The 27,224-nt window shown below is 38.3% G+C and overlaps 1 protein-coding gene across 2 annotated transcripts; it reads left to right on the forward strand.

Annotated features, from left to right (window-relative positions):
- The first annotated feature begins 1,486 nt into the window (after positions 1–1,486).
- Positions 1,487–26,840, forward strand: LOC137265279 (coiled-coil domain-containing protein 149-B-like). 2 transcript variants are annotated; one of them, XM_067800638.1, is made up of 12 exons: positions 1,487–1,683; positions 9,493–9,651; positions 10,284–10,346; positions 11,836–11,940; positions 16,225–16,347; positions 17,198–17,370; positions 17,818–17,890; positions 19,096–19,180; positions 21,586–21,724; positions 22,791–22,867; positions 24,721–25,002; positions 25,722–26,840. In XM_067800638.1, the coding sequence occupies exons 1-12, from the start codon at positions 1,567–1,569 to the stop codon at positions 26,117–26,119; spliced, it is 1,794 nt and encodes a 597-aa protein (XP_067656739.1). In that variant the 5' UTR covers positions 1,487–1,566; the 3' UTR covers positions 26,120–26,840. The 2 variants fall into 2 exon arrangements, with proteins under 2 accessions (XP_067656739.1, XP_067656738.1); XM_067800637.1 differs by having other exon boundaries at positions 1,499–1,683; positions 22,791–22,888.
- Positions 26,841–27,224: the final 384 nt, after the last annotated feature.

Raw genomic sequence — 27,224 nt, forward strand, 5'->3', positions numbered from 1 at the left:
GTATCATTACATTAGTGAGGTGAAAGACGCAGCAATTGATACTTAAACATTTAACTCAGATCTTCTCAAATGCTTAAGTACGTAATGTGATTCAGTGAGTGGGTTACGCACTCAGCAATATTCCAGCTATATAATCGAGTCTGGGCCAGACAATCCAGTGATCAGCAACATGAGCATGGATCTGGACCCATGAAGATTCGGGTTAAATCGGAATGGGGTTTCAGGATCGCTGACTTGGTTGACAGGTCATCGTATCCTAACTGGGCAGATCGGTGCTCATGAATTTGATCATTGGATTGTCAGATCCGGAAATGATTATTTACAGATCGCCCTCATATAGCTGGAATATTGCTGAGTGAGGCATTAAACAACAAACAAAAAGTAATGACGGAGTCTCAATAATTATGTCATCTCTTTTAATATGCCTTTCTTTGTTCGTGTTATACGTGATGGTAGTCCAACGGTTAACGCATCCGCTCGTCACGCCAAAGACACGGGTTCGATTCCCCACATTGATACAGTATGTGAAGCCCATTTCTGGTGTGATATTGATGGAACATAGCTAAACGCGGCGTAAAACCATACTCACACACCCAGTCGTGTTACTTGGCACTGAGGGCGGGGATAGCCGATCGATAGGTGTCGTTATATTAGGTCCCGGTGATGTTATGTTTGAATCCTAAATATATCCTGATTGTGGATTACACCTACGCCTACCTCTCTGCACTACGCATGAAACCCCAGTATGATCTACGACACAGACTCCATACAGAAACGTTCATATCCGTCCCACCGTAGCAACAAAGTTAGTGAGTATAATATTACTCCGCCTTAGCAATACATGTATTTCAGCAATATCGCATCAGGGGACACTAGACCTGGACATGCTAGAGCGCTAAATGAAGCAACATCTTTGAGTGGCATTGAGAAGTTGACATGATGAACAAGGACGATTTTTCATGGAAGACAATTTCTTCGTTGCAAGACGTGCGACGTTTATTTACAGGCCGCCACCACATAGCTGGACTATTACTGAGGCGTTTAACAACCAACCAACTAAAGTAAGGTTCGAATCGTGATCGTTTGTTATGAACACACAAACGAAGTCCAAAACATAGTATTTTATGGCGCTTCACTGTATATCGGCCTACATCACCCATTTATAAGCGGATTATTTGACGAGACTTGTACATATGTACCTTGACGATTTGTGGAAAGATAAAGATGACACAATACCGCAGCATTATATTCTTTTCTACTGTACGATTTAAAAGTGTTTTAATTTGATTCTGCAAACAAATTAATTTAGAAAATTGGCTTACTTAGAAAGGCGGAAAATAGTATAATGGGCTTATTTTTTTACTTTAAACAAATAAATTCGATGAAAGGAAAATGAAACATAAATAATTTATGTGTAGAATTCATTTGTCGGCGTTGTTGAATGTTAGGAGAAATTTTGTTTCTCCTCTCATAGAGCTGTAGAGTTACCTCCCTTGTTACTAGTGGCAAGATGGCCGACTCCGGTGGAAGAGACCGTGTTATTGACACATTAGAGGTGTCGATTTGATGTTTTGTCCTCCTTTAAAAAGCCAGAGCACAAAGCCGAATGTACTTAATTACGCAAAAATGTCTGACTATGACCACAAAGAGTTGGTTACCAAGTATGAACTTCTGGCAAATGAGGTACGTATGTTATCTGTTGTCAGTGTTGATACTCCGCATAAGTCCATGTCTGTCCTGTTTTCGATCAAATCAATATTGACAGGTCGTAGCTATTTTGACATACCCGGGTAATACCATGGTTTATGCATTCAGACACCATAATCATTAAATAGTGTCAAATGTGTCAAACAAACTATCAGTTTGTGGACACTATATACTATAATATAGACAGTAGAAACGATGTTTGTTACTTGTTTTGTAATGCTTTGGAGGGGATGTGCATTTGGGGATGCTTGTATTGACCAAAACGTGTTTGCAAGATGGATTCATTGGAGTGTCATAATTTCACAATCGTTGTGGTGCCTTATCATGTTTATTGTGTAGTAGGGTGCCAGTCAAATCGCCCCAGCAAGGAGATTGTGAAAATGCCCCATTTTTTTTTATTAATATATGCCATATATGCATAGTTTTTGTCAACTTCCATGTTATATTCTTCAGATAATATTATGTAGTAATATTTCTGATAAATGTCTATTAGTAAACAGATAAGAACACAAGCAGAGACCATATAATGGATCATATGGTCTCTGGCACAAGTAATGTTCTTGTATAGACAACATTGCAATACCATTACCATATGTTTGGTAAAGAATTACAAGAATAAATTATGAGGTTTGTATAATATGTTTACTGTAAATGCTGTGAATGCATAGTATTTTGGTCAACAAATGGCATTATGTAATCATAACAAGTATGGTATGGTATAAAACTGTCTAGAGATTTTTCACATGGAATATTATAATCTTCTTACAGAAGTTCCCCATACAGGAAATCACGTCTTTCATTCAGTTTTAACTCTTTGACATTCGTCTGTGTGGTGGGCTGGTCCATGAATGTAGCTGCTGAAATGAAATATAGTCTTCCCTGAACTCTGTTCACAGAGCAAAGATTTCCCTCAGGGCTGTGGTTGATCAATCCCTGATTCTTGCCCTCATTTTGCTCTCCTATATGGCAGTGGTGTGTGTTCCGTAGTGCAGCTTTATGAAAGAAAAAAACATAATGCTGCATATGTATAATTGATCATCATGATTTTTTTAAACAGGGTAATTGAGAATGATGACAAAAATCGTGTTAACATGATTAAATACATCATTGGTTCAATATAGTCATGATACCATGTGTGTATTTGTGTCCAGATAAGTTGCATATTTGTGTAAAATATGCTACAGAAAAGTTGAAATATGCTAGAAAAATAAATGCCAGAATATGGAGAAACACTAAATATTTATTGTTTATGCTCTGTCAGAAAAAACATGTGTACTTAGCCAATGCATCAAATTCATGTAGTGTATCACGTCTCTAAATAATCACAATTAAAATATTTTTGAACAGTTCTAAAGGCAATTGAATGTTCAATTTACTGCAAAAGAATAGAATACCAGTTGTGGTTTGTTAACCTTTCAGTTTCACTGATTGACCCATTTATAAGTAGCGACCAATCCAGTAGCGTCTTTCTGTAAACAAATTGAAAAAAGCGAGCAAGAGTCATAAGGTTACACATGCTGAAAGTAAAATGTCTAGTTTTTAATGCCTTACAGTGAGTGAGTGAGTTTAGTTTTATGCCACACTCAGCTATATTACAGCTATATGGCGGCGGTCTGTAAATAATCAAGTTTGGGCCACACAATCCAATGATCAACAGAATGAGCATTGATCTGCACAATTGGGAACCGATGACATGTGCCAACCAAGTCAGCTAGCCTGACCACCCGATCCTTTTAGTCGCCTCTTACGACAAGCATTGTCGCCTTTTATGTCAAGCATGGGTTAACATCATAACTGATATAGTGAATGGATGCAGACTTACGCACACAGTATTTCTTACAGCACGTGTAATGAGCGAGTGATTGAGTATGTTAAAGTTCATAGTCACAGCAACTTAAAATGATGATAAATTCATGATAAATGATAAATGCTTGAAACCTGTCATTGAAGGAAGTAAAAGCAACTAGTATATGACAGTAATAAGAAATAAAACAAGCATTTATCTCTAAAATAGGATTTCAGATTACATGCACCACAATACGATATGAAAAATGCTGTGGATCGCCAACAACTGAGGGTGGGTCACAATTCTGAACGCTTTACAAACAGACAGTCAGATCTGTTGATATTTTTGAAAGATTGATTGGAGGTTCTTGTAATGAAATGCATTTTATGCTGTTGTTGAGTTGCTTCACCCATATAGTTTTATTGAAACAAAATAGCATGTAAATATCCAAACATTATCAGAATCATTGCATCTTTAGAAGTAGTTAGTCGTGTTAATTAATAACTACAGCCCCAGATCACTGTCTCTGGAGGTCAGTCCAGGTCATCTATCTCTGGAGGTCAGTCCGTGTCATGATCACCTTGCTGGCCTCAAGCAATCTTCATGTGCCAGCTTGGTGTGCCTGACTGTGTTTTCATTTAAATTATTGATTGCAAGGGATACAGAATTCTTTGTGTACATGAACATGTCAGTCCACTTTAAATATACCAGTTAATTAGAAACCTGCATGTTTATTCTTGATAAGATGTACATGTAGTTAAAAATCAAAAGATAAGGGGTCCGATCCACACTGCAGTTGTAGCATAGTGAAGTATCATAACCACAGTTTATCATAGGCTTGCGATTATTGCGATTATGTTATGAGGTTTTAACACTTACATGAGGACAGATAAGTGATTATGGTAAATAAAATTTTGGAGTTAATGTGATTTGGTAAATCAAGTTTGAACATCTTCATCCAGGCATGTCATATTTGTCTTGGACTTTTCCATCCTCAGGAAAGGATAATTTTTTTATTGATATCAAAATTTCTCTTGTTTGCTTGAAAGTTACAAAATCAAGGAGTAGACCTTTCGTTGATTGAGAGAATTGTGGAAAAACATGTGTGTTATCATCATGGTAGATATAGTTATCATCATCTTCATAGCTATAAATGCATTTTGTTTTAAATAAATAGGGCATATTTGATTAGATCTCAAAAGTTAAGTTAGTGTTTTATGTTGATTATTATTGTGTGAACTTCTGATATGTGTTATTTATTGTGTGGGATGCAATGACATTTTACACTCTCAAATCCACACAAGGAGTCAAGGACTAGATATTTTAAATCATGTAAAACTGATATCTCACTGTTCCTTTGATTGTACTGAAAAGGTTGGGTAGCCTTGTTAAAACATATGCTTTTCACACCAAAAGACTCTGTTGACATCCCCACATGGGCACAAATAGATAGCCCACTTCTTGTGTAAACTGCAGTAGAATTTTGCTTATTTGTGGTATTTAACTCTTACCCACTAACCCACCCACCACCCAACCCAACAAACAATCCGACCACCCACCCAACCCAGTCACTCACTCACTCACTCAATCATACAACCACTGTGCAGAATTGTATCTCATGTTCATTAGAGCTGACTATACACAAACGGCCACCATATAGCTTGAATATTTCTCTGTGTGACTTTGAACAAAACAAACCAAAACAAATCAATAACAGATTTGAATTTGTTTCATTTATTTAGAAAAAGTATTTTGAATCTAAGAATTTCAAGCTCATTGTTATGGAAACAATATCTGATGGCTTCTAATGACTTGTTGCCAGTGATTCACATATTTTGGAAGATATAAATTTAACATGTCCAACAAGATCAATACTTATCCTCCACAATCTGCTTCCATCTTTACCATATCAATTAACTTTACCTATTCAAAATATAGTGCATCACAATATCACAGATATTACACTGAGAACATAGCTGGTGTTGAATATATGTATAAACTGTGCTTGACAGGTGGAACAGTATCCATGGTAACCATACAGGGAAGTGTTATGAAATAAATCTCATTAGCTCTGTTTGAGACATCCATGTAATGTGAAACTAGTAATATAACTAGTATCCTGTATAGCCGTGCACCATAGCCTGAGTGGCAAGACGATATATCCATATATGTTAAATGATGCAGGATGATATATCATGAAATTGTTTGCAAGGCGACTATACAAAACAACTAAAACATATTTCAGTTACTTGAAGACATTTTTTCTACAGTTCAGAGAATCTGAAAAATGTTCACACCTTTCACTTATGCACCAACTTCACCAAAACAAATAATGTATAATTTTCTTAGTTTTCTTATTAAATTACGCATGTAGTATCGGGATATGTCGTCTCTTGTGACAATACATTGATGTTGATGTTTCATGGACCCTCACTGACATTCTGTGATATACTACTGTGTATCAATGCACTCTTATGAACAGTTGCAAGGTTATTATGAAGGAGGAGTGCCCAGAAAGACACAGCCAGGTGTTTGAGAAGCATGTGCATGGTGCTGAGAAAGTTATTTATTCATTAGCCTGTGCTGAGTTGGTATGATGTTTAGATTATGATCAGCGTTTCATGGAGTATGTTATGCTTATTAGTTTTCGAGTTACATGGCAATTCATCGTTCCGCTTTTGAGCCAAGTGGACTAAAGTACCTAAGTATTTATACTGTTTATGATGTGCAGTGCAGTTTTGACTGGGCACAATACTTACAATAACAGTTATACAATGCATACAAAAACTATGTTATTACCTGGCTTATAGTTCTGTGATGTATATTCTGAGTAATGTATAGCAAATGAATAGCTTTTGTGCCATTTAATATGATTTGCTGTCTTCGAGTGTATAGGTATTTGTCTTTTCAACAGTGAGATTTTGTAGCAAATGGACTGTAGTATTGACTCAGCACAAAACATGAAAAAACAGATATGATATGCACAAGAGAAGTATGACTTTACCTGGCTTATGTTCAGTGTTTATATTGTTATGTTTTATGTAGATTTGGCATTGTATTGTCATTCATGGTGCTCAAGATCCATATTACTGTGTAAAGCTGCTTATGCTGCAAGCTCCTGTGCACAAACAATTCTCCTATGGGCTTTCCACAGCTTGCCTGGTTTTTTAGATGAATTACCAACAGGAACAGCTTTAAAGGGCAACATGGTTTTCCTTACACTATGTATATGCTGTAAGGTGCCATCTAGTATCTTGAACAACTTCATTTCAAGCAGATGCCTCTGGACATACATGCAAAGAACTTAAAAACACTTCCTCATACCTGTTTATCCTGGATTGTATGCAGAAAGGTAGATTGTGTGCAGATTGGATTGTCTGTGCAGAAAGAGCTGGATTACTTTCAGAAAGAGCTGGATTGTCTGCTGAAAGAGGTGGATAGCTTACAGAAAGAAATGGATTGCCAACAGAAAGCTGGATTGTCTGTAGAAAGAGCTGGATTGTCTGCAGAAAGAGCTGGATTGTCTGTTGAAAAATCTGGCTACAGAAGAGATGGATTGTCTGTTGATAGTGCTGGATTGTCTGTTGGAAGAGCTGGATTGCTTACAGAAAGAGTTGGATCGCTAACAGAAAGAGCTGGATTGTCTGTTGAAAGCTGTATTGCCTACTGAAGAGCTGGTTTGTCTGTTGTTAGTGCTGGATTGTCTGTTGAAAGAGCTGGATTTCCTACAGAAAAAATTGGATTGTCTGTTTTCAAAAGGATTGAAAAATGTGAAACATGTTACCGTCTGTTACTTACATATTGTGAAAATATAATCCAGTATTTTGAATAACAGCATGCAAACTTGACTGCTAAGAGAAAGAGAATAAATGTTTCCATTTTCTCCACTGTCATTACCATGATAAACATATTGAAAAATAATCCAGTAGTTTGAACACCTGACCTGCCTACAGCATGAACATTCGAGGACTTTTCTTTTCAGGTCATGTGATGTACCATTTTGGAGTATTATAATAATATACTCCAATGTTTTTAACCAGTTGTACTGCCCACAGAAAGAGCATTCAAGGACATTACTTTTGTAACTCACCTCACATCGTGTTTGAATATTCTTAAATGTAATCCAATATTTTGAACGGACAGTGTTGCACACATAAAGTTTACAACCATTTGGTAAACACCTCCCTTTGTTGTGCATTGCGTATGGTGCCTTGAATTTCATGGGTGGCACAGCTTGGGGGTTTGACGTGGGCCTGGGATATTGATGGCTATAAACAGTGAGGACAGCCTGTTGAGATATCAGATTCTGATTGTATGGATGACAACGGACAAGCTGTGATTACCAAGGTGGCCTAATTCAGAAGGATTACTGATTGCACTGAACAGTGGAGTGGTATATATACTGGAAGTTCATCCAAAAGCATTGTTTCTAATTCACCTGCTTATCTTGAACAATTCTACAGACAGCTTAATGAATGGTGATGTTCAAGAAATTTTGCCTGAACCTGAAAATCATGAACTGTGAATCTCTACCAAGTAGAAGATATGTTACAATCACGACCATTTGACTTCTTCCCTTCTTCAAGTCATTGTTAACTTTGCATGAGACCCAGTGTTCACACCCAGTACAGTGGCTTCTCCAATGGCAAATCCTCAGGTACTGGAAAAAGAAGATGAGAGGAGGACTCTCCTTGGCCCGGAGGATATGCAGAACCTGGAGATCTACATTGAGGTGTGGGCGGGTTGTTGAAACTGTATATAAGCATACAAGGAGAAGACCTTTAATTCTCACAGATAGTGTTAAGGGTTGGCATGTCATCATCCAACATGAGATTAGGTGGCTATGCTGACAGTAGGGGAAGTATTAACTTGTGTGTAGTCTCATACAGACGCTGACCTGAAGCAAACATATCCAAGAAAGCCCACACAAATCTGGAAAATGTGACAAGTCTAGATTTCCACAGCTTCACTGAAAATGAAGAAAGTCTTCCTTTTCATTATACATGTATTTTATATTTTTGCCTATGAACATCTTTGTGCAAAATATGTTCATTTCAGAGATTAGTTGTTAGTTTATGTATAGCACTGCTGCATGGATAGATTAGGTCCCTAGCAACCATTTCTTACTGTGAGAGGTGACTTACCAGACTGGTACTTAAGCTCTGTGACTTGGTTGTCTATGACACACCCCATTGGTCTGAATAACATCAGTCACTCGTTCATCTGTTTCAGACTCATCTAATGGTAGCTCTCATGTGTAGTCTGTTTGCAGTGAAAACGTACTGATGAATAAAAAAGTAAACCAAGTATAGTGATTGCGAATCCTCATAATTTTCAGATGCCATTTGAAAGTTAAAGTCTTAGAATTTTATTCAACTCCGGATCAAACTTGTTTAACTAAAAATGATAGATTCAAATCGTTATTATTGGTTCATATTACAAGGGAGTAAGTGCAGTATTTGGAACATTGAAACAAATGCATGAGCAGTAAGTCATGAGCGTTAAATTAGACAACCCTACTTGATTTCGATTCGTTTGCATCGTTTATCGTGCAAACCCCTTGGTATGTTTTCACTGCAAACGTACTGTAGTTGGAGTATGGTTTTTTTCTTTAGAAATTATAGAATAGAATTTAGAATTCACCAGTATCCCAGTTTTATATGGCAGCAGCCAGTGAATAATTGTGTTTGGACCAGACAATCCAATGATTGATATCATGATCATTGCTCTACTCAACTGGGATACAATAACAAGTGTCAACCAAATAGTCTCCCAATTGCTTAGATTGATACTCATGCTGTTGATCACTGGATTGTATGGTCCAGACCCCACTGTTCACAGATTTGCACCATATATATTGCTGAGTGTGGCATTATAGAACAAACCAAGCAACTAACCATTTGTCATGTTGCTGGAGTATTGCTGAGAGTGGAGTCAAACCCAGCTCACTCACTCACTCCTCCCTTAGGAACCTGTCATTAGTGGCTGTTGTGTTCCAGTTCCAGATCTGCCGGCGGAAGCTGGAGAGCAAGAACGAGGCTCTGATGATCCTGAAGAAGGAGATGGATGAGTGCCGGAGTGAGCGCGACCAGTTCAAGCTGATGGCTGAGCAGCTTCGGGAGCGCTACCAGGCATTCAAGAAACAGCTAGTGGGATCAGTGAGTGTCTTCAAGCTTTGTTCGTTGTTGTTCAGGGGTGGTTGGGTAGCTTAGTGGTTAAGATGTTTGCTTGTCATTGTCACCTTTCATTGTTCATGTTAAGGGTAGGTGTATTTATGTTTGGTGCACTTATCCCTATTTCGAGTTATTTATTTATTCATCATTCTCATTTGAACCAAAACTGACTGTTTGTCCTGGCCTGGCATGACATTCAGTCAAGATTCATATACCTTGAAAATCGCTGACTGCATTAAAGAACAAACAAAAACACATATAACATGTTTCAAAAGAATGTGTACAAGGCTGGGTTTGAAGGCCTGTTGCTATTGATAGCTGCCCTTGACCTTTGTAATTTGTATTGTAAAGTATATGTAAAGGAATATAAAAATGGTATTAAGATGAATAAGGTTCCCAGAGCTGAGGGCTTATTGAGAGATCTCTCAAATGTATAAGGATCTGGTGGTTGCAATTTGACCTGTGTCTAAGCACTAAAAGTTGCTTATGAAATTGACCTTTATTCTGCTTATGCTGGTTTTACATGCTGAGACTATCTCTACTGTAAGCATACAGTACTCAATAATATTCCCACATATAAATACCTCTGTGTCACACTATATATTTCATTGAAACAGTCTCCTGCCGGCCTTGCCAACAACCACCATGATGCAGGGTACTACATGGACATGCAGAACCAGGTAAGTGTTAAACCCATATAGCTTCAGTCGGTGCCAAGTGTTTAAACATTCAATCATCATTTGATATAGTATGTGAATCCAATTCTGGTGTCACCTGCTGTGATCTTGCTGGAATATTGCTAAAAGTGGCATAAACTCACTCACTCACTCACTCACTCACTCACTCACTCACTCACTCACTCACTCACTCACTCACTCACTCTGATTGTCAGGTCCAAACTCGATTATTTACAGACTGCCACCATATAGCTGGAATATTGCTGAGTGCAACGTAAAACTCAACTCGCTCGCTCGCTCACTCACACTCTCACTCACTCACTCACTCACTCTAACTTGCATTGTTCAGCTGGAAATATTGACTACACACTCATCAGTTGAATGGGGTAATGAATGATTAATGCACTTTGAGCATTCCCTTGCTTTAAAGTAAGGTGTTTGTGCTGCATGTTGATCAGAGTGTGTTGTCACACAAGAGTTCATACAATTTGTGTTCACTCAGTGTTTTATGGTCTCTAACTTCACGCTTAATGGTTCAGAAATGCACAGGGTTGCTGTGTCATGGAAAAGTTGCGAAATAACATGGAAAAGTTGTGGATTTGGGGGAAATTTTATGGGATTTTAAAGTATGTGAACCCCTGTGGGTAATCCCATACACTGTAGGTCCCCTGCATGCCACTCAGATAACAGCTATTCCTGTAACTGTAATGAGAGATACTTACGCTGTCAGGCTGGTCTAGTCCAGCCTTCACTCATTGCAGGCTGATCAGACATATTTTCCTTGTCATAATCCTGACTGCATCTTGTCACACATCACAGATAGAAATGCAACAATTATGATTTTAGGTGTGCCTTTATGAAAATTAATCCAATGAAACGAAGACATCACAGTTATGTCATTTCAATTTATTGTTAGTAAAATCAGTAAACATCATATAAACTTGTAAAGAGCTGAATTCCTGAATGCTATTATGTCTGTAAGAAACGCTACTCGCTTCTCATATGTGCATAAACAAATCAGTAGCTGACTTCATACTGTGAAGTCTTAACAGTTCTTCTAATTCAGCAAAAGGTAACTGTCATTGAGCAAGGAAAGAAAGGCAGTAATAAGTAATTTGGCAATTATTTCAGAATTTTTCTCATTGAGGTAGTGATATCCCACCTTGAATTTTTTATGCAGGTACAAGAAGCAAGGGAAGGTGGGGTAGCCTGGAGATTCGCTCAAAGTCTTTACACTGAAGATTTCTAACATAGGCACAATGTGGCAAACCCATTTCTGGTGTCCCACACCATGATGTTGCTGGAATATTGCTAAAAGCGGTGTAAAACCAAACTCACTCACTAAAAACAAATGTTCATCACTTTCCATGTGCATTTCTGGTTTATGTGTTTAACATAGCTGCCATGTTCACAATCAGCTGGACGCCCTAGGTTAAGAAAATGACGGAATCTAATGTTGGTTGTTCATTAACAAAAAATATTCTCTCTGTAGAGTCTGGTGAAATTGTTGTGTGAGACGAAGGAGAACAACAAATCACTCCAGTTCGAGGTTGACGATCTTCGACAGAAACTGGCTGATGCACAGGGAGACATTAAGGTGAGTGTACTTGAGCATGTCACTGTGTCTGCTGCTGAAGAGAGGTCTAGGAGTTAAAGTGATTGCTCCTTACACTGAAGGCTCGGGTTTGATTCTCCACATGAGTGCAATGTGTGAAACCCATTTCTGGTTTCCCCTGCTGGGATATTGCTGGAATATTTCTGAAAGCAGCATAAAAGTAAACTCACTCACTGTTGCTGCTGAAGATAGACCCTAAACATGAGGTATTTACATCATGATAATTCATGAGATGTGCTCCAGTGTGTGTATTTCACAGTGTTTTATGTCTGCTTTTTTTGATGCAGTGAAACCCTTTTTGGGGACTGTTAACATTAATATCATTTTTATTTCAAATCTGAGTTGTTGTAAATTTTGGTTCTTAATAAGATAACATCACTTCCACCAGGGATCATTTTTACCAACTTTATACACCTGGCAGCCATTGCACAAAGTGATCTTAATACTACATTGATAGCAGGCCTGTGTTTAAGTATAACAGTTAAGGCAGAGATGACAACCCTTGTGGTTTGTGTGTAATTATTACGATTTTGACCAATTAATTATGCCATTACTCTTAATGTGCAAAAATTACGCTTTTCTACTGCTTTGTGGAAAATAGATATAGTGGATGAAGTTTCACAAGGAAGTGTTTCGCAACATACTCGTGAATGGGTTAAGAAATGACCTTACGCACATGGAAATTGCTTATTCTTAGAATCATGCTCATTCCAGTTAATTTGTAAGGAATTAAAGTATCTTGTGTCAACTGACCAAAAATGTTTAATGCTTGGTGTTTCACAATGATTAGTGACATGTATTTCTGTCTAGAATATACTGCTTGTGAAAACTTGCACTATATTGAACAGACCAAAAGGCAAGTATTACACATTTTGGGTCTACATTACACTTTTTGATGACCAGTATTACACTTAGGCTCAAAACAGGGTTGGCATCTCTGGTGAGGGTTATCTTTACGGTAAGACAACTTTGTGAAACAAGGCATATGCTCACAAGCCTGTAAACTGAGAAACACCATCCAACCCTGGTCTTACTATATAAAAATATTGTTTCACAAAACTCATCTTGATGACACAGGGTGGAAGCCGGGTACATTTTCTCCTATCTGTCAGACCGATTTATACAACAAGATAAGAATGGATATGTTATTACCTGCCTATTGATCCCATGAAATAGGTGCTGTCACAGATTTCTGATGTACGTCATATGTCAACATTTACCATACAATATTTCTGATACGGCACAGATGGAAGCCTATTGATTTAGGTGATATCAATAGTTTGGTCAGACCTAACAACACGTTGAGGAGTTGTTTTCATAGAGTGATAAAACACAGTCAAGTTTTTCTTGCCTAGGATATTTTTCAATTCTGGTATGTCAACACTTGACATAGTCTGTGTCTCAAGTCGCAGTGAGATTGTGAATGACATAATCAGTGCGGTCATAATTTATTGTTTTTTTGAGACTCATAGTATGATTATGCCTGCACATATTGAAATATATGTTATGGTATATTATATGTTATGGTATATTATATGTTATGGTAGATTATATGTTATGGTATATTATATGTTATGGTAGATTATATGTTATGGTATATTATATGTTATGGTATATTATATGTTATGGTATATTATATGTTATATATGGGATTACACTCTCTCACATTACCAGATATCTCAGATTAACTAGATTACCCATCATTGGACTTCAATTATTATGCAAGCTGAAAGAGGTTTAGTCCTCTGAATTTGTGAGCTGGCACCAGTGATTCAGTTAAAACTGATCCAAGTAGTCTGTACTTGGTTTGCCAATCAAATGACATGGAGTAAGTGAGTGAGTTTAGTTTTACGCTGCACTCAGCAATATTGACATGCATGGGTTTCTGAAGACCAATTCAAACCCAGATCCTCACAGGTTTGACAGTTAAGAAGAATGTGTCGCTGTTGGTAGATACTACAACCTATTTATCATCCCCTGCAATGCGTTTTGCTTGCACATTTATCTTTTCCGGAGCAGAACTTTAAAACCATTCAATATTTCTTCACCAAACTTAGCACATAGATAGATCTGGTGGTGTATTAGTGCCTTTTGGTAGTTTGGGTATTCTTAATAAAATATGTTTGTTTCCATGGCAACAATTGTGACTTAGACTGAAATTGGTTGTAATGCTCTTTTCCTGAGCAGAACTCATTCACTATTTCTTCACTAAACCTGACACATAGATTGGCCGAGTGGTGTACTGGTGCCTTTTGGTAGTTTTAGAATTCTGAATAAAATAATTTTTGTGTTTCCATGGCAACAAGTTTGAATAGGACTGAAATTGCTGGTAGTGCCCTTTTCTGGAGCAGAACTCTTAAACTGTTCACTATTTCTTCACCAAACTTGGCTCATTGATAAATCTGGCGGTGTACTGGTGCCTTTTGGTAGTTTTAGAATTCTGAATAAAACAATTTTTGTGTTTCCATGGCAACAAGTTTGAATAGGACTGAAATTGCTGGTAGTTCCCTTTTCTGGAGCAGAACTCTTAAACTGTTCACTATTTCTTCACCAAACTTGGCTCATTGATAAATCTGGCGGTGTACTGGTGCCTTTTGGTAGTTTTGGAATTCGGAATGAAATATTTTCAATACTCTCTTTCCACTTTGCCAAAACATTTGGCACAATCATAACTAGGAGACATATTCATGAGGAGTAATTTACCGTTCCAGGAAATATTGATGACTGTGTCTTCTTGTTATTATTTTGAACAGCATAGAAGGCATAAGCTGCAAAGTCAAGAAAATGTTGAATTTCATGATATATATGCCGTTTCTAACTATTCTGTCTGTACACGAATGGCCAAAATAGGCTTCCATAGTTTTATCTGTGAAAATATTAGCTTTTTTAATGTCCCAGGAGATCAGTAAACTCAATAACACAAACTGTTGTCATTTCAGTTATTGAAATATGCAGTGACAGTATTTCTTTGAATAACATTTTTGTCTATTTATTTCTAATCTATTTTAAATTCACGTCCCCTCAACCTTGATTCTGGCCTTTATTCAATGGCTTTGTATAATATGTTTTTCTTTTGAACAAGCATGATAAACAAACAGTGTCACCAGATGTTACAGTTGTCACAAGCAGTTTTGAATTTCTGTGAAAATATGTACAACCCACATTGTCAAAAGCCTATTTCAGCGTATGAATGTTAACTGATGTGTGTCTTAGACCATAGAATACTCCCATAGATGCTGTCAGTTTGACTCCATCTCAAGGCCGAGTAGTTATATAGGACTGATATGTGGGAGTTGGAGAACTGATAGCAAGGTGCAGCTTCGTCTGTTATGGATAGAAACAGCAATTGATGCCCTAATGGCCTAAACATCTGTCACACATAATTATGAGCGAGTGTGAAGGTTTTTCATTAGAATGGGAGATCAATGCATTTGTTGGCCGTGTCTTCTAAATGAGCATGGAAATGTTGATGTATGAATTTTTGTCAATCTAACCGTATTTATCGTGGTAATAAATTAAAGACTAATTTCTTTATACTTAAGATGGATAGATATGCGTGTAGTCTGCATTTTGTAACATTGTGATATATACCAATAGTCGTGATAGTAGGACCACGCTGTGATGTTACTACATTCATTGTCACTATGTGATCGACATATTAATAGTAGGATCATGTTATGACACTTATTGTCACAATATGATCCACCTCTAAATAGTAGGATCATGTTACCACACTCCTTGTCACAATATGATCCACCTCTAAATAGTAGGATCATGCTACAACACTCCTTGTCACAATATGATCCACCTCTAAATAGTAGGATCATGCTACAACACTCATTGTCACAATAGGGTCCGCTTCAAAATCATGGGATCATATTACCATGTTACAACACTCATTGTCACAATATGTTCCACTTCTAAATAGTACTGTCATGTTACTTCACTCATTGTCATAATAGGATACATGTTTTAATTAAAGGGTAATTGAATCACACATTTTGTCACAATTTGACTAAGATTACCTACTGCATGATATAGAATACCTCATAGATTACTAACTTGATGACAGAAAACTTACTGGATGACACAATTTACTGGATGACAGATAACTTAATGGATGACAGATAACTTAATGGATGACATAACTTACTGGATGAGAGATAACTTATGGGATGACATAGATGACCAGCTTTAAGCCTTGCTATTGTACTCCCTGCAATGTACAATGACACTTGCCCACTCACCCTGATATTTTATTTCCAGTTATTACGAGAGCAGATCGCCAGACAGAGAGTGGGTACAACTGATGAAGGGATCAGCACACGGCACTTCCCGGCGTATGAGAGGGAGGATCTGGTGGCCCAGCTCGAGGCAGCCAGAGAACAGGTCTGTGTGGTCTGGGCTTGGTCAACTGAGGTATCAGAATGTGAAAATGTATTTTCAAATTAATCAGTGACAAGTAACTGATAATCCCTGAGAAGTCGTCATGGTCATATTGTCTGACAGTCATAAGTCATCATTACTGGTCATGGTAGTAATGGGCTGTGTGCATTGTGTTCCTGTTTGAATACATATGGCCGTGCCTGCTTTGCATGACATAACAGAATTAGTCAACTGAACCCTATTTTGTACAAGAACTTTGTAAAATATTTTGGCTTGTTTTGTGTTAAACACTGCTCTCAGCAATGATATTCCAGCCATATAAGTAAGTAATCAAGTCTGCATTTTTGATGCAGTGACATGTTTCAATGGCAAGTCTGACCACCCGATCCCATTAGTTGCCTCTGCCGACAAGAATGGGTTGCTGAAGACCAGTTGTGAAGTGTAATCCGAGTACTCATTGGTCAGGGTACTTGATGGTCTCCCTTTCACTTGAGACAGGTCTTGATTGGTCGAGACCAGCAAATGGAAGCTGTGTGTCACTATGGATGACAGAGGAAAGTTGCATGTGTTGTGCATGGTACATTTCTCTGATCTGGTGAAGTAACACAATATTGGTCACAGAGAGCAGTTCATGCAGTCTCCCCTTTACACTTAACCAGCTGTAGCATATGTTAGTGTCTCCTAAGGTAAGTGAATTTGTAGAATCTGCCATTGTCACTTAGCAATGAATGAGTACCTGGTAGGATGGAATTGTTATCTATTCCACTAATCAGGGAAATAGTCTTTCAGTTGTGGATTGAGTGCACTATACACATGTACTTACTGTGATTGTTAGGATGTATGTTGTTTGCAGTATGTGCAGCTGGAGAGGGATCTGCAGCAGGTGCTTGATGAGAAGGAAGAGCAGGTGACAGAGAGGGATGCATACAAGACCAAGTATGAGCGTCTCAATACAGAACTCAACTACATCCTCAAAGGCGATGAGAAGAAAATTGTGGACATTGATGCTTTGGTTAATGAAAACAAGTAAGCTTATAAGTCTTTCTTAGCAGTTGCTAATAAGTTCTTATGGCTGGCAGTAAGTGATTGAGCTTGGTCCTCTGTTCATCATCCCTATAGTTAAGAATCTGATTGATGGAAGTATGATGTGGTTAGTAAATAGTTGAGACCAGACAGTCCAGTGATTGACATCATGAGCATCATGTCAACCATGTCAGCAAGCCTGACCCTCCAATCCTGTTTAATGACCCCGGGTTGCTGATTTCTGATCTAGAACAAACAAACAAACAAACAAAAGTGACAAGAATTTCTATTTCAACATTCTCTCAATCTGACCTGACTCCATCTTATACTTTGGAGACGTGTGTCAGTGTTTGAGTAAGTGTAGACTGGTGAAGGTTTTGAAGTAGGCCATTGATCAAATACTAGATCCACCTGATGCTGTGTTTCTTATTGTCTGCTTGTCTGTTGCAGATATCTACTGGAGAGGCTGAAGCAGATGGAGGAGGAGAAGACGATGGCCATGGCAACGGTGTCCAAGTACAAGGTGATGATACATAGTTAATCAGATTGACATGCTAGTGATGCACATGCTAGTGCACAGCTGACCACTCAGGTGCAGATAAGTAACATTGGCTATGGATAAGAAACATTGGCTGTGGAGAGTTTTGGAATGTCCTTGGCACTTGATTCCAGGTGTTTCTTAAGGCTTTAAGTCTTCAGCAGGGATTGGTAAAGAGAACTTTGACAGTGGGCCATTTTCAGGATTATTAGCCATTTTCTGAATTAAAAATGCACCATTGCCCTTGTATCAATTGTAAACTTCAAAATTTTAATGGGCCATTTTTCATTCTAATGTGCAAAATGGCCCATAGCCCCTGCCTTCCTAATCCCTGCTCCAACATATGTAATATGCGTTAGAATATCGGATTACACCACTCAGTGAAGTACAGATTCTAGTGCTTAAGTTGGGTTGAGTGCCATCTAAGGTAGGAACACAAATTATCAAAATCAGACAGGCCAGGCACCTAATCATCAGCACGCAGTCATCCATCTAACCCACTCAGGTGGTTGGCTGACTTCCATTTTTTATCAACCACAAGTCTGGGTGGGTTTAGATGACTGAGACTGAGAGAGTGGGTTCGAATCCCAAAATCACTTTCCATATGTATTATGTATTCATAGGGATATATAGTGCTTATGGCTCTCATTACAGGGTAAGTGACTTAGCTGTCTGTTCATGGGTACCTGGTAGAATTAGATGGTCATATGCCTGTTAACATTCTAGCACCTCAAAGCAACTTTGATTGCATACTCCCCATGAAGCTGAAATCTGTTGACTTGGGCTCTAATGTAGTGGACCCATAAAGGTCAGGGGTAGAATGGACCTTAAGCAAACCCTTGCTTGCTAAAAAGGGCGACTGTGCTTGTCATAAGGGGCAACTAATGGGATTAGGTGATCAGACTGACACATGTCATCGGTTCCTAATTGCGCAGATAAATGCTCATGTTGTCAGTCACTGGATTGTCTGGTCCATACTCTATTTACACACCACCACCATATAGCTGGAATATTGCTGAGTGCAATAAGCTCACTCACTCCCTCACTCTCACTCACTCACTCACTCACTCACTCACTCATAGTATAGTGCCAGGATAGTCATGTGTTTGGTCTGGTGCTTTATGGACGGATACACTTGTGTGTTCATGTAGTGAACCGAATATGTAGTGACTGAGTAATGACTTTTCCAGAGCATGCTGGAGAGGAAGAAGAACAAGGGTATCCTGAAGCTGGGTCAGAGTCGGAGTGGTGGACTGGTCATCTCACAAAAGCAAGGTAGGCTTCATGTATTGGCACACAAGCATAAAGTGAAAGAAACATGGAATCAGGCTCTCATGTATTGGCACACAAGCATAAAGTGAAAGAAACATGGAATCAGGCTCTCACGTATTGGCACACAAGGAATCAGGCTCTCATGTATTGGCACACAAGCATGAAGTGAAAGAAACATGGAATCAGGCTCTCATGTATTGGCACACAAGCATAAAGTGAAAGAAACACGGAATCAGGCTCTCATGTATTGGCACACAAGCATAAAGTGAAAGAAACATGGAATCAGACTCTCACGTATTGGCACACAAGCATAAAGTGAAAGAAACATGGAATCAGTCTCTCACGTATTGGCACACAAGCATAAAGTGAAAGAAACATGGAATCAGGCTCTCACGTATTGGCACACAAGCATAAATTGAAAGAAACATGGAATCAGGCTCTCATGTATTGGCACACAAGCATAAAGTGAAAGAAACATGGAATCAGGCTCACACGTATTGGCACACAAGCATAAAGTGAAAGAAACATGGAATCAGACTCTCACGTATTGGCACACAAGGAATCAGGCTCTCACGTATTGGCACACAAGCATAAAGTGAAAGAAACATGGAATCAGGCTCTCATGTATTGGCACACAAGCATAAAGTGAAAGAAACATGGAATCAGGCTCTCACGTATTGGCACACAAGCATAAATTGAAAGAAACATGGAATCAGGCTCACACGTATTGGCACACAAGCATAAAGTGAAAGAAACATGGAATCAGTGAAATATAAGACTGATCATGTTTATGGTTCAATGGATGAATTGATGGTGGAATTAATAGTGGGAGGCGTCAGTCGATGAATGTTTAAATTGGCAAATGAATAAATGGTAGAATTGATTATGGATCCATAGATCCACTGATTTGCCTATATATATACTGGAAATCAGAAATTTTTTGCGTCATGATATTTTTGCGAGTGGCGACCAACAGACGTTTTTACGGCACCATATTTTTGCGACTTGCCTAATTCTCAATACATTTTTTTTTGATAGCTTACTTGCATCTGAAAGTTTTATCTGAAGTAAATCCAATCACATATTAAAGTTTGAGGCTAATCTTGAGCACCATTCAGTGGAGTACTTCTGCATGTATGCAGTCAGTGATGTTTTCCTAAAAACAACACTTGGTGTATAGGCCAGATAATCTTAAAACAGTTCAAAGGGATTAGATTAAATGGAATGACTCTAATAAATTGGCACTGATGAAGGACCAGTTTAGTCCGTGTCGGCGAAGCTGTTGATCTCCAGATAAGTGTCATGAAACCTGTGCACGCCCACTGGATGGTTTCGGCCTTTCAAGCAGTGTCTAAGAAATGTGTGTTGCATGGTTGGTGCCTGTCTGGACTATTGGACATACTGATTGAGTGACTTTTGTTCAGGTTTCCATTGTTTGACATGTGACACGTGAGTACGAGTAATGCTAGTAATTAGTCATTCTTTGCGTTGTCATTGCTTAATATATGTATTGTTTAGATCTATTTTTAATTATATGAACTGGTGAATAATAAAGCGAAGATAGGACAGGTTGTTTGCTGATTATTCATTGCATTCTACCAGCAAACTGCGTCATGATATTTTTGCAAGCTCAAGTCATTCGCAATTTTCTCAAAAATATCATGCTCGCAAAAATTTAATGATTTACAGTAATTAATATATGAATTACCAGATGAATTGATAAATCGTTTGATGGATAAATTTGATAGACTGCTTAAGAATTGAATTAATGGATGAACTGGTTGATGAATTAATAGGTAAATCAGGATTTCATCTTGCCCTACACCACTAGGAGGCAAGAGGACCCCAGTTACTAATTTTGAGGGTTCTTACAGGATGTGTTAGAATTTTGTAAAGTATTACAGTAGTGTAGAACAATACACTGAAATAATTATGTTTGTATTTAAAAGGAACTTCATATTCCTTATTGAGAATGTTTGGTAAGGTGAATACTAACACATTGCATATTTTTTCTATATCCAGTATAATCATTTGTTTAGTTCTGGATGCATGTTTCCATATCAATATCATAATTGTTGCATTGGTTGCTGGATTATTATGCTGTAAGGACCTGTGAAGGTCCCGGGGTAGAATAGGCATTCAGCCATAAAATTCGACTATGCTTGTCGTAGGAGGCGACCAATGGGATCAGTTGGTCAGACTTGCTGACTTGGTTGACATGTCATTGGTTCCCAATTTTGCAGATCGTTGCTCATGTTGTTGATCACTGGATTGTCTGGTCCAGACTCGATTATTTACAGACCGCTGCCATATAGCTGGAATATTGCTGAGTGTGGCGTAAAACTAAATTCACTCACTCACTATTACACTGTAAGCTGATGTTTGCTGTTGTGCATGTGTGTCCACAGTTCAGCACATCCTGCAAAGTCAGGATGGCATCCCAGCCACACCGCAGTCGATGGCGGACCTCCAGGGGCTGTGCAGTGCTCTACTGGACACCATCAACGACAAGAGTCTGGCACTGTCTCATCAACGCAAGACAAACAAGTAATGCCTCCTTAGTCCACAGAGTGTGCTCAACCCATGAAGATCAATATTTGGTCTTCAACAACCCATACTTGTCATAAGATTCAACTTATGAGATCAAGTGCTCAGCATCCCTTAATTGATGCTCATGCTGTTGATCACTTGACTGTCTGGTTAGACCTGATCATTTACAGACTGCTGCCATATAGCTGGAATATTGCTTAGTACAGATAAAAACAAAGTGGTCAAGATGAAGACCAATAAATTATGTGGATGAGGATCCTGAAGCGATTTCTTGCCACAACACCTTATGCAGCATGATAGCATAAATCTGTAATTCAGCAGACATATTACTATGGGTGAACATAAATTACACATATTACATATAGCGAGTAATACAAAAATTTAGAAACACCCAACACATGTATGAGATTAATTAATTGTAGAAATTCTGAAAATATGTCATGTGAAGGCAGAATTATTGTTGATCTCAATGTACAATAAACACACAAGAAGTCCAAGATAACAGCTGAAACAACACCATGTGCTAAAAGAGTGACATAAAATCACCTTCATCAGACTCAACATTGGTATTTGAGTGCATGATAAGACATGAAGACATAAACACAAGAACAAGATATTATACAAGTTTTTATTGAAAACAAATAGCTGCACAGCTCTTAAATGTGACATCATGTATTGACCATTTTCTATTACAAGGAATTTTGGATAACTCATAAAATTGTAGGTGCAGTGGGGTAACCTGGTGGGTAAAGTGTTCGCTTGTAACACCAAAGACCTGGGTTTGAATCCCACTATGTTATGCTGGAATAATGCTCAAATAGTAAAAGTGGCAAAAACAAAACTCACTCACTTACACATCATGGACAGATCCAAGGGGAGAGTTCCACACCCCTACCCCCATCCCCCTTTTTGATAATTACTTAAGACCATATTGAAGACTTTCTTATGCATTGGTGGAGCCAAGGGTGGGGTTCAAAGGGTTCAAGAACCCCAACCTCCTTACCCCCCTCTCTTATTCTGCCCAAGCACTTAAGATAATATTTTTTCCCAATTGTCTGTCCAGGATTCTGGGGAACCGAGTGTCTGAACTAGAGAAGAAGCTGAAGACCCTGGAGGTGGCTGGGTTGTGGAACGTCCCAGGTAATCAGGGGTTCGAGGAAGGTGCGTAGATGACAATGTGACAAGGTGGAGGCTCATTTGATAGAGCATGCCAAGTCTACTTTCACCTCCTGGATGCAGATCCCTGGAACCCTGCAATTTCTTCTGTCCTATACCTTGGTCTTGATGGTATTGTATTGAGGGATGTTGGGCCAAATATTCACTTGTGTGGCAAATGGAGACAGATTGGGCAAGACCCTTAAAGCATCTTCTCTCACTTCCATTTAATTGCACATAATGAAACCATAAGACTTTTTTTTTTTGTTATATTTTACATTGGAGGAACTTTATTTGTAATTTATGTTTCTTTTTTAAATTAAAAATCTTTAGATTTTGTCTCAGTTTTGCTTCATACTTAGCATGGCAAGTTTCTATGCATGATAGATTTGTCTTTTTCTTTTATTTGTAATTTATAAAATAATGTCAAAGTTAATGTTTGCAAGGTACAGTTTTATATTACTGTTCCTAATGTAAACTGATGGAATATGTAGATCCCAAGTGTTAGGGTTGATAGTAAAACTAAAGGCATGAGTTTTTTTGTGTCTCATGGTGGTATTGCTATAAGTTGCATAGAATCATTCTCACCTACTTGTAGAACTAGAATTTGAAGCAGGGAGTTATAACAGTTGAGATGAGCTGTTTACTCTGTTTAGGGGCTAAATTGTACAGCCTACTAGAGACTGTCCACTCCAAATTTCCCTCTTTTGGATAGTACCTGTGAAGATTCGGTTTAGAATAGATCTTCAGTAACCCATTCTTGTCATAGGAGGTGACAAATGGGATCAGGTGTTCAGGCTTGCTGACCTGTTTGACACATGTCAATGTATCCTAGTTGTGTAGATCAATACTCATTATGTTGAATACTGGATTCTTGTGTCCAGACTGAATTATTTACAGACTGCTGCCATATGGGGAATATTGCTAACTGTGGCGTAAAACTAAATTCACTCACTCTCTCTTTTGGATTGTTGATCAACAATTATGATTTCTTAGTCCACTGTTTCAGTCGCTTAGCGCAGTGCATCATTCAGTGCTCTTAGATTTTTTCTTCTCCAGCCATTATTTGTATGCTAATGTTTCTTTATCTTCTTTTAAAATAGACCCGTGAAGGTCCCGGGGTAGAATAGGCCTTCAGCAACCCATGCTTGCCATAAAAGGTGACTCAGCTTGTCGTAAGAGGCGACTAACGGGATTGGGTGGTCAGGGTCGCTGACTTGGTTGACGCATGTCATCGGTTCCCAATTGCGCAGATCGATGCTCATGTTGTTGATCACTGGATTGTCTGGTCCAGACTCGATTATTTACAGACCGCCCCCATATAGCTGTAATATTGCTGAGCGGGGCGTAAAACTAAACTCACTCACTCACTCACTCTTTTAAAATATATTTTCTTTGTCAACAATTGCATTACATTGACTACAACTGGTAGTTTGTTTTTCAAATATTACTCCATTACCAGCATTAATCAGCCATCTTAAAGATCATAATTGAAATTCAGCATAGGTGGAGCAAATAGTGGGCAGTAATTATCACAGCCTGTATGTTCTATTAGAGGAGATGTGTCTTGTGAGACCCAATATGTCTGGGACGAGTAACCTGGATAGCTGGGAGGAGTGGGTAATGAGTTGGACCTGAGTATCCATCTCAATACTGTCCTAAGCAATATTGTAGAAGTACTTTTCTCTTTCTTTCTCCAGATTTATTGGAACATATTCCTCTTCAACTTGCTGTGTGTTGTGTGTCATGAATTTATTTCTGCACAAACCATTGAGCTACAGGCATACATGGCTCAATGTTTTACACTTATTTTCAACACAGCTCACTCCATATTGCAGGGACCATCCAGAGTCTTGCCAAACTGAAAGCCGAGTGCGAGGAGATGAAAATGCTGGTCCCCAGACAAATGTCTCAATCAAGTGAGAACTCTGACCAGAGAGACATCCTAGACAGCCTGGATTCAGACATCTCATCAGTCACTTCCACGCCCAACATCAGCCCTGCTCACAAAGGTCTGGCACCAGGGGGGACAACTCTGTGTATGGAAGACCTGGACTTGCTGCCCACTAAGGAAGGATGTATTCGAATAACGGACAAAGGTGAAGTCCAGTCTCTTCTAGGTAGGTCAGAGAAATCAGAAATATTCTTTGATTTACAATGTATTGATTTATTTGATTAAGTACCAAGTATTGAGGAATGTATGTGAATCTGGTGATTGCAACAGACCTGTGAAAATCCAGGGCTTCAGCCACACATATTTGTCGTACGAGGCAACTAGCAGGATTGGATGGTCAGACTCACTGACTTGGTTGACGAGTCAGTGTATCCCAAATGAGTAGATCGCATGATGTCTATCCCTGGATTGTCTGGTCCAAAATCAATTTTTGACAGATATTTGCTATATAGCTGGAATATTGCCAAGTGTGTTATTTACAACAAACACACAACCTTACTGTAAGCTGCAGCACATCAACATTTTGTTGTGCAGTTCACTGGTGGGCCCCTCAGCCTCCTAGGACAAAGGAAACATAGATTTGAATCCAAGATTTATCCTGACTGTGATTCTTGGTTTCTGAATAAAATATTTGTGTAGTGAGGAAAAAGCCGCTGAAAGCTAATACAGTTGAATCCAAACACTGACTTTTGATATGATAGGTTCTAGAAAGCCACATAAAAATGTTTCGCTAAAATTTTAAAAGGCTGCTTCTCTTTAGATTTTCAAAGCATGTTAAACTGACAGTTTGAATTCAAATGAAATAAGTGATATTCAGCCATTTTCACCCTTTAACTGCATCATATCACGACATGGAGCTGAATATGTCTACAACTGTCCTTGCAGGTGATGGAGATTGTTCCAGTTTTAACATTCAGTGTAGTGGATCTAATGAGGATACTACTGATGAAAATCCAGAAGAGAGCATTGAAGAGGAGGTAACTCTTGATGATATTGAAGACAAAGAGACAGCTGAAAAATTGAAAACATTAATGGAAGATGTGACAACTAAAATCAAGGAACAGTCCCATGGAGACCAAAGTTCAAGGCAGTCAGAGCCTGACGAAGACTACATAGACAATTGTGAGGAGCCCTTGTTGAAATCAGAAACTGCTGAAAATGGCATTGATGACAGCAAGGGAGATAACTCTGATCGATCTGCTTCCCCTACTTGTGACCAACCTTTACTTGACGAAAATGGCCAACAGGACAATTCAGAATCTTTGCATAATGTACAAGTGTAAAATGAAAGTGTGGTGATTTCATGATTTAGTGAATGCTAAGACTAATGTGCAATGTTACATCCAGATCAGTTAAGAGATGTGTACAAAGATTGTTTGTTGTGTTCAGTACTTTGTGTGCGATGAAATTAGTGAAAATAATTGATGACCAAGGTTGTGGTAAGTCTCTGATTCCTTATTATTTGACCCTAGTGTAGTTTTGTGTTATTACAGTTCATATGTAGAGAATCTGTTTGTTCAGGTACCCTACTTTTCTTGTGCTTACTATGAAGAGCGTCTCCCTACACATCAAACTCTTACCCCACCCTCTCCCTGTTCCTTAATTTTGGCCATTGACAAAACAAATTACATTGCAATATACCGGTATTGCAGTTTTTAAGTACCTGTATTGCAATAAATATTGCTATATACTGGGACCTTAAGTGTTTGACAGTGAGTGGCACTAATTGTGCATGTCAATCCTATTTTCTATGTTTTTAGTCCCTCAACATATATGCTTTGGTTCTGTTAATAGCAATCTTAAAATTAGGTTGTATAGTCATGGAATCTATTTTCCTTTTTATGCAATTTATTGTATTACAGTATGCAGTTTTGTCATTGAACAACAATAGAAAACATCTGTTGTGAATGGAAGTATGTGTTGATGTTAATTTAAGCTTTTAAGATAATCACAAAAATTTCTTACATGTTCTTTACCCATTATACCGGTTTATCAGAAAAAAAATTCAATGCCTATCAGTTGAGAAACGTATTGCGATATACTGGTATACCAGCAATACCATATAGCCATACTTCTTAAGCAGATAACAAGGCAACAATACAGTGAATATGTGATATATCAGAGTGGAAGACCTAAATATAGTTTGGAAATACCCTTAAATTTGTGTTTAAATGTTTTGAATATAATTTTTATGTATGATAACTAAGTTTTAAGTTTGTTTAAGTCTGTTTTACATTCTGATGAAACATGTATTTACACCATTTGATCGTTTTATTGTTGGGCCTAGAACTCACTTCGTGAGTAAGTAAGGTTTTATGCCAGTTTTATCAATATGTCGGCATTATCATGGTGGGGGCCTCAGAAATGGACCTCACACATTGTACCCAT

The sequence above is a fragment of the Haliotis asinina genome, chromosome 15 (genome assembly GCF_037392515.1).
Source record: "Haliotis asinina isolate JCU_RB_2024 chromosome 15, JCU_Hal_asi_v2, whole genome shotgun sequence".
Lineage (NCBI taxonomy): Eukaryota > Metazoa > Mollusca > Gastropoda > Lepetellida > Haliotidae > Haliotis > Haliotis asinina.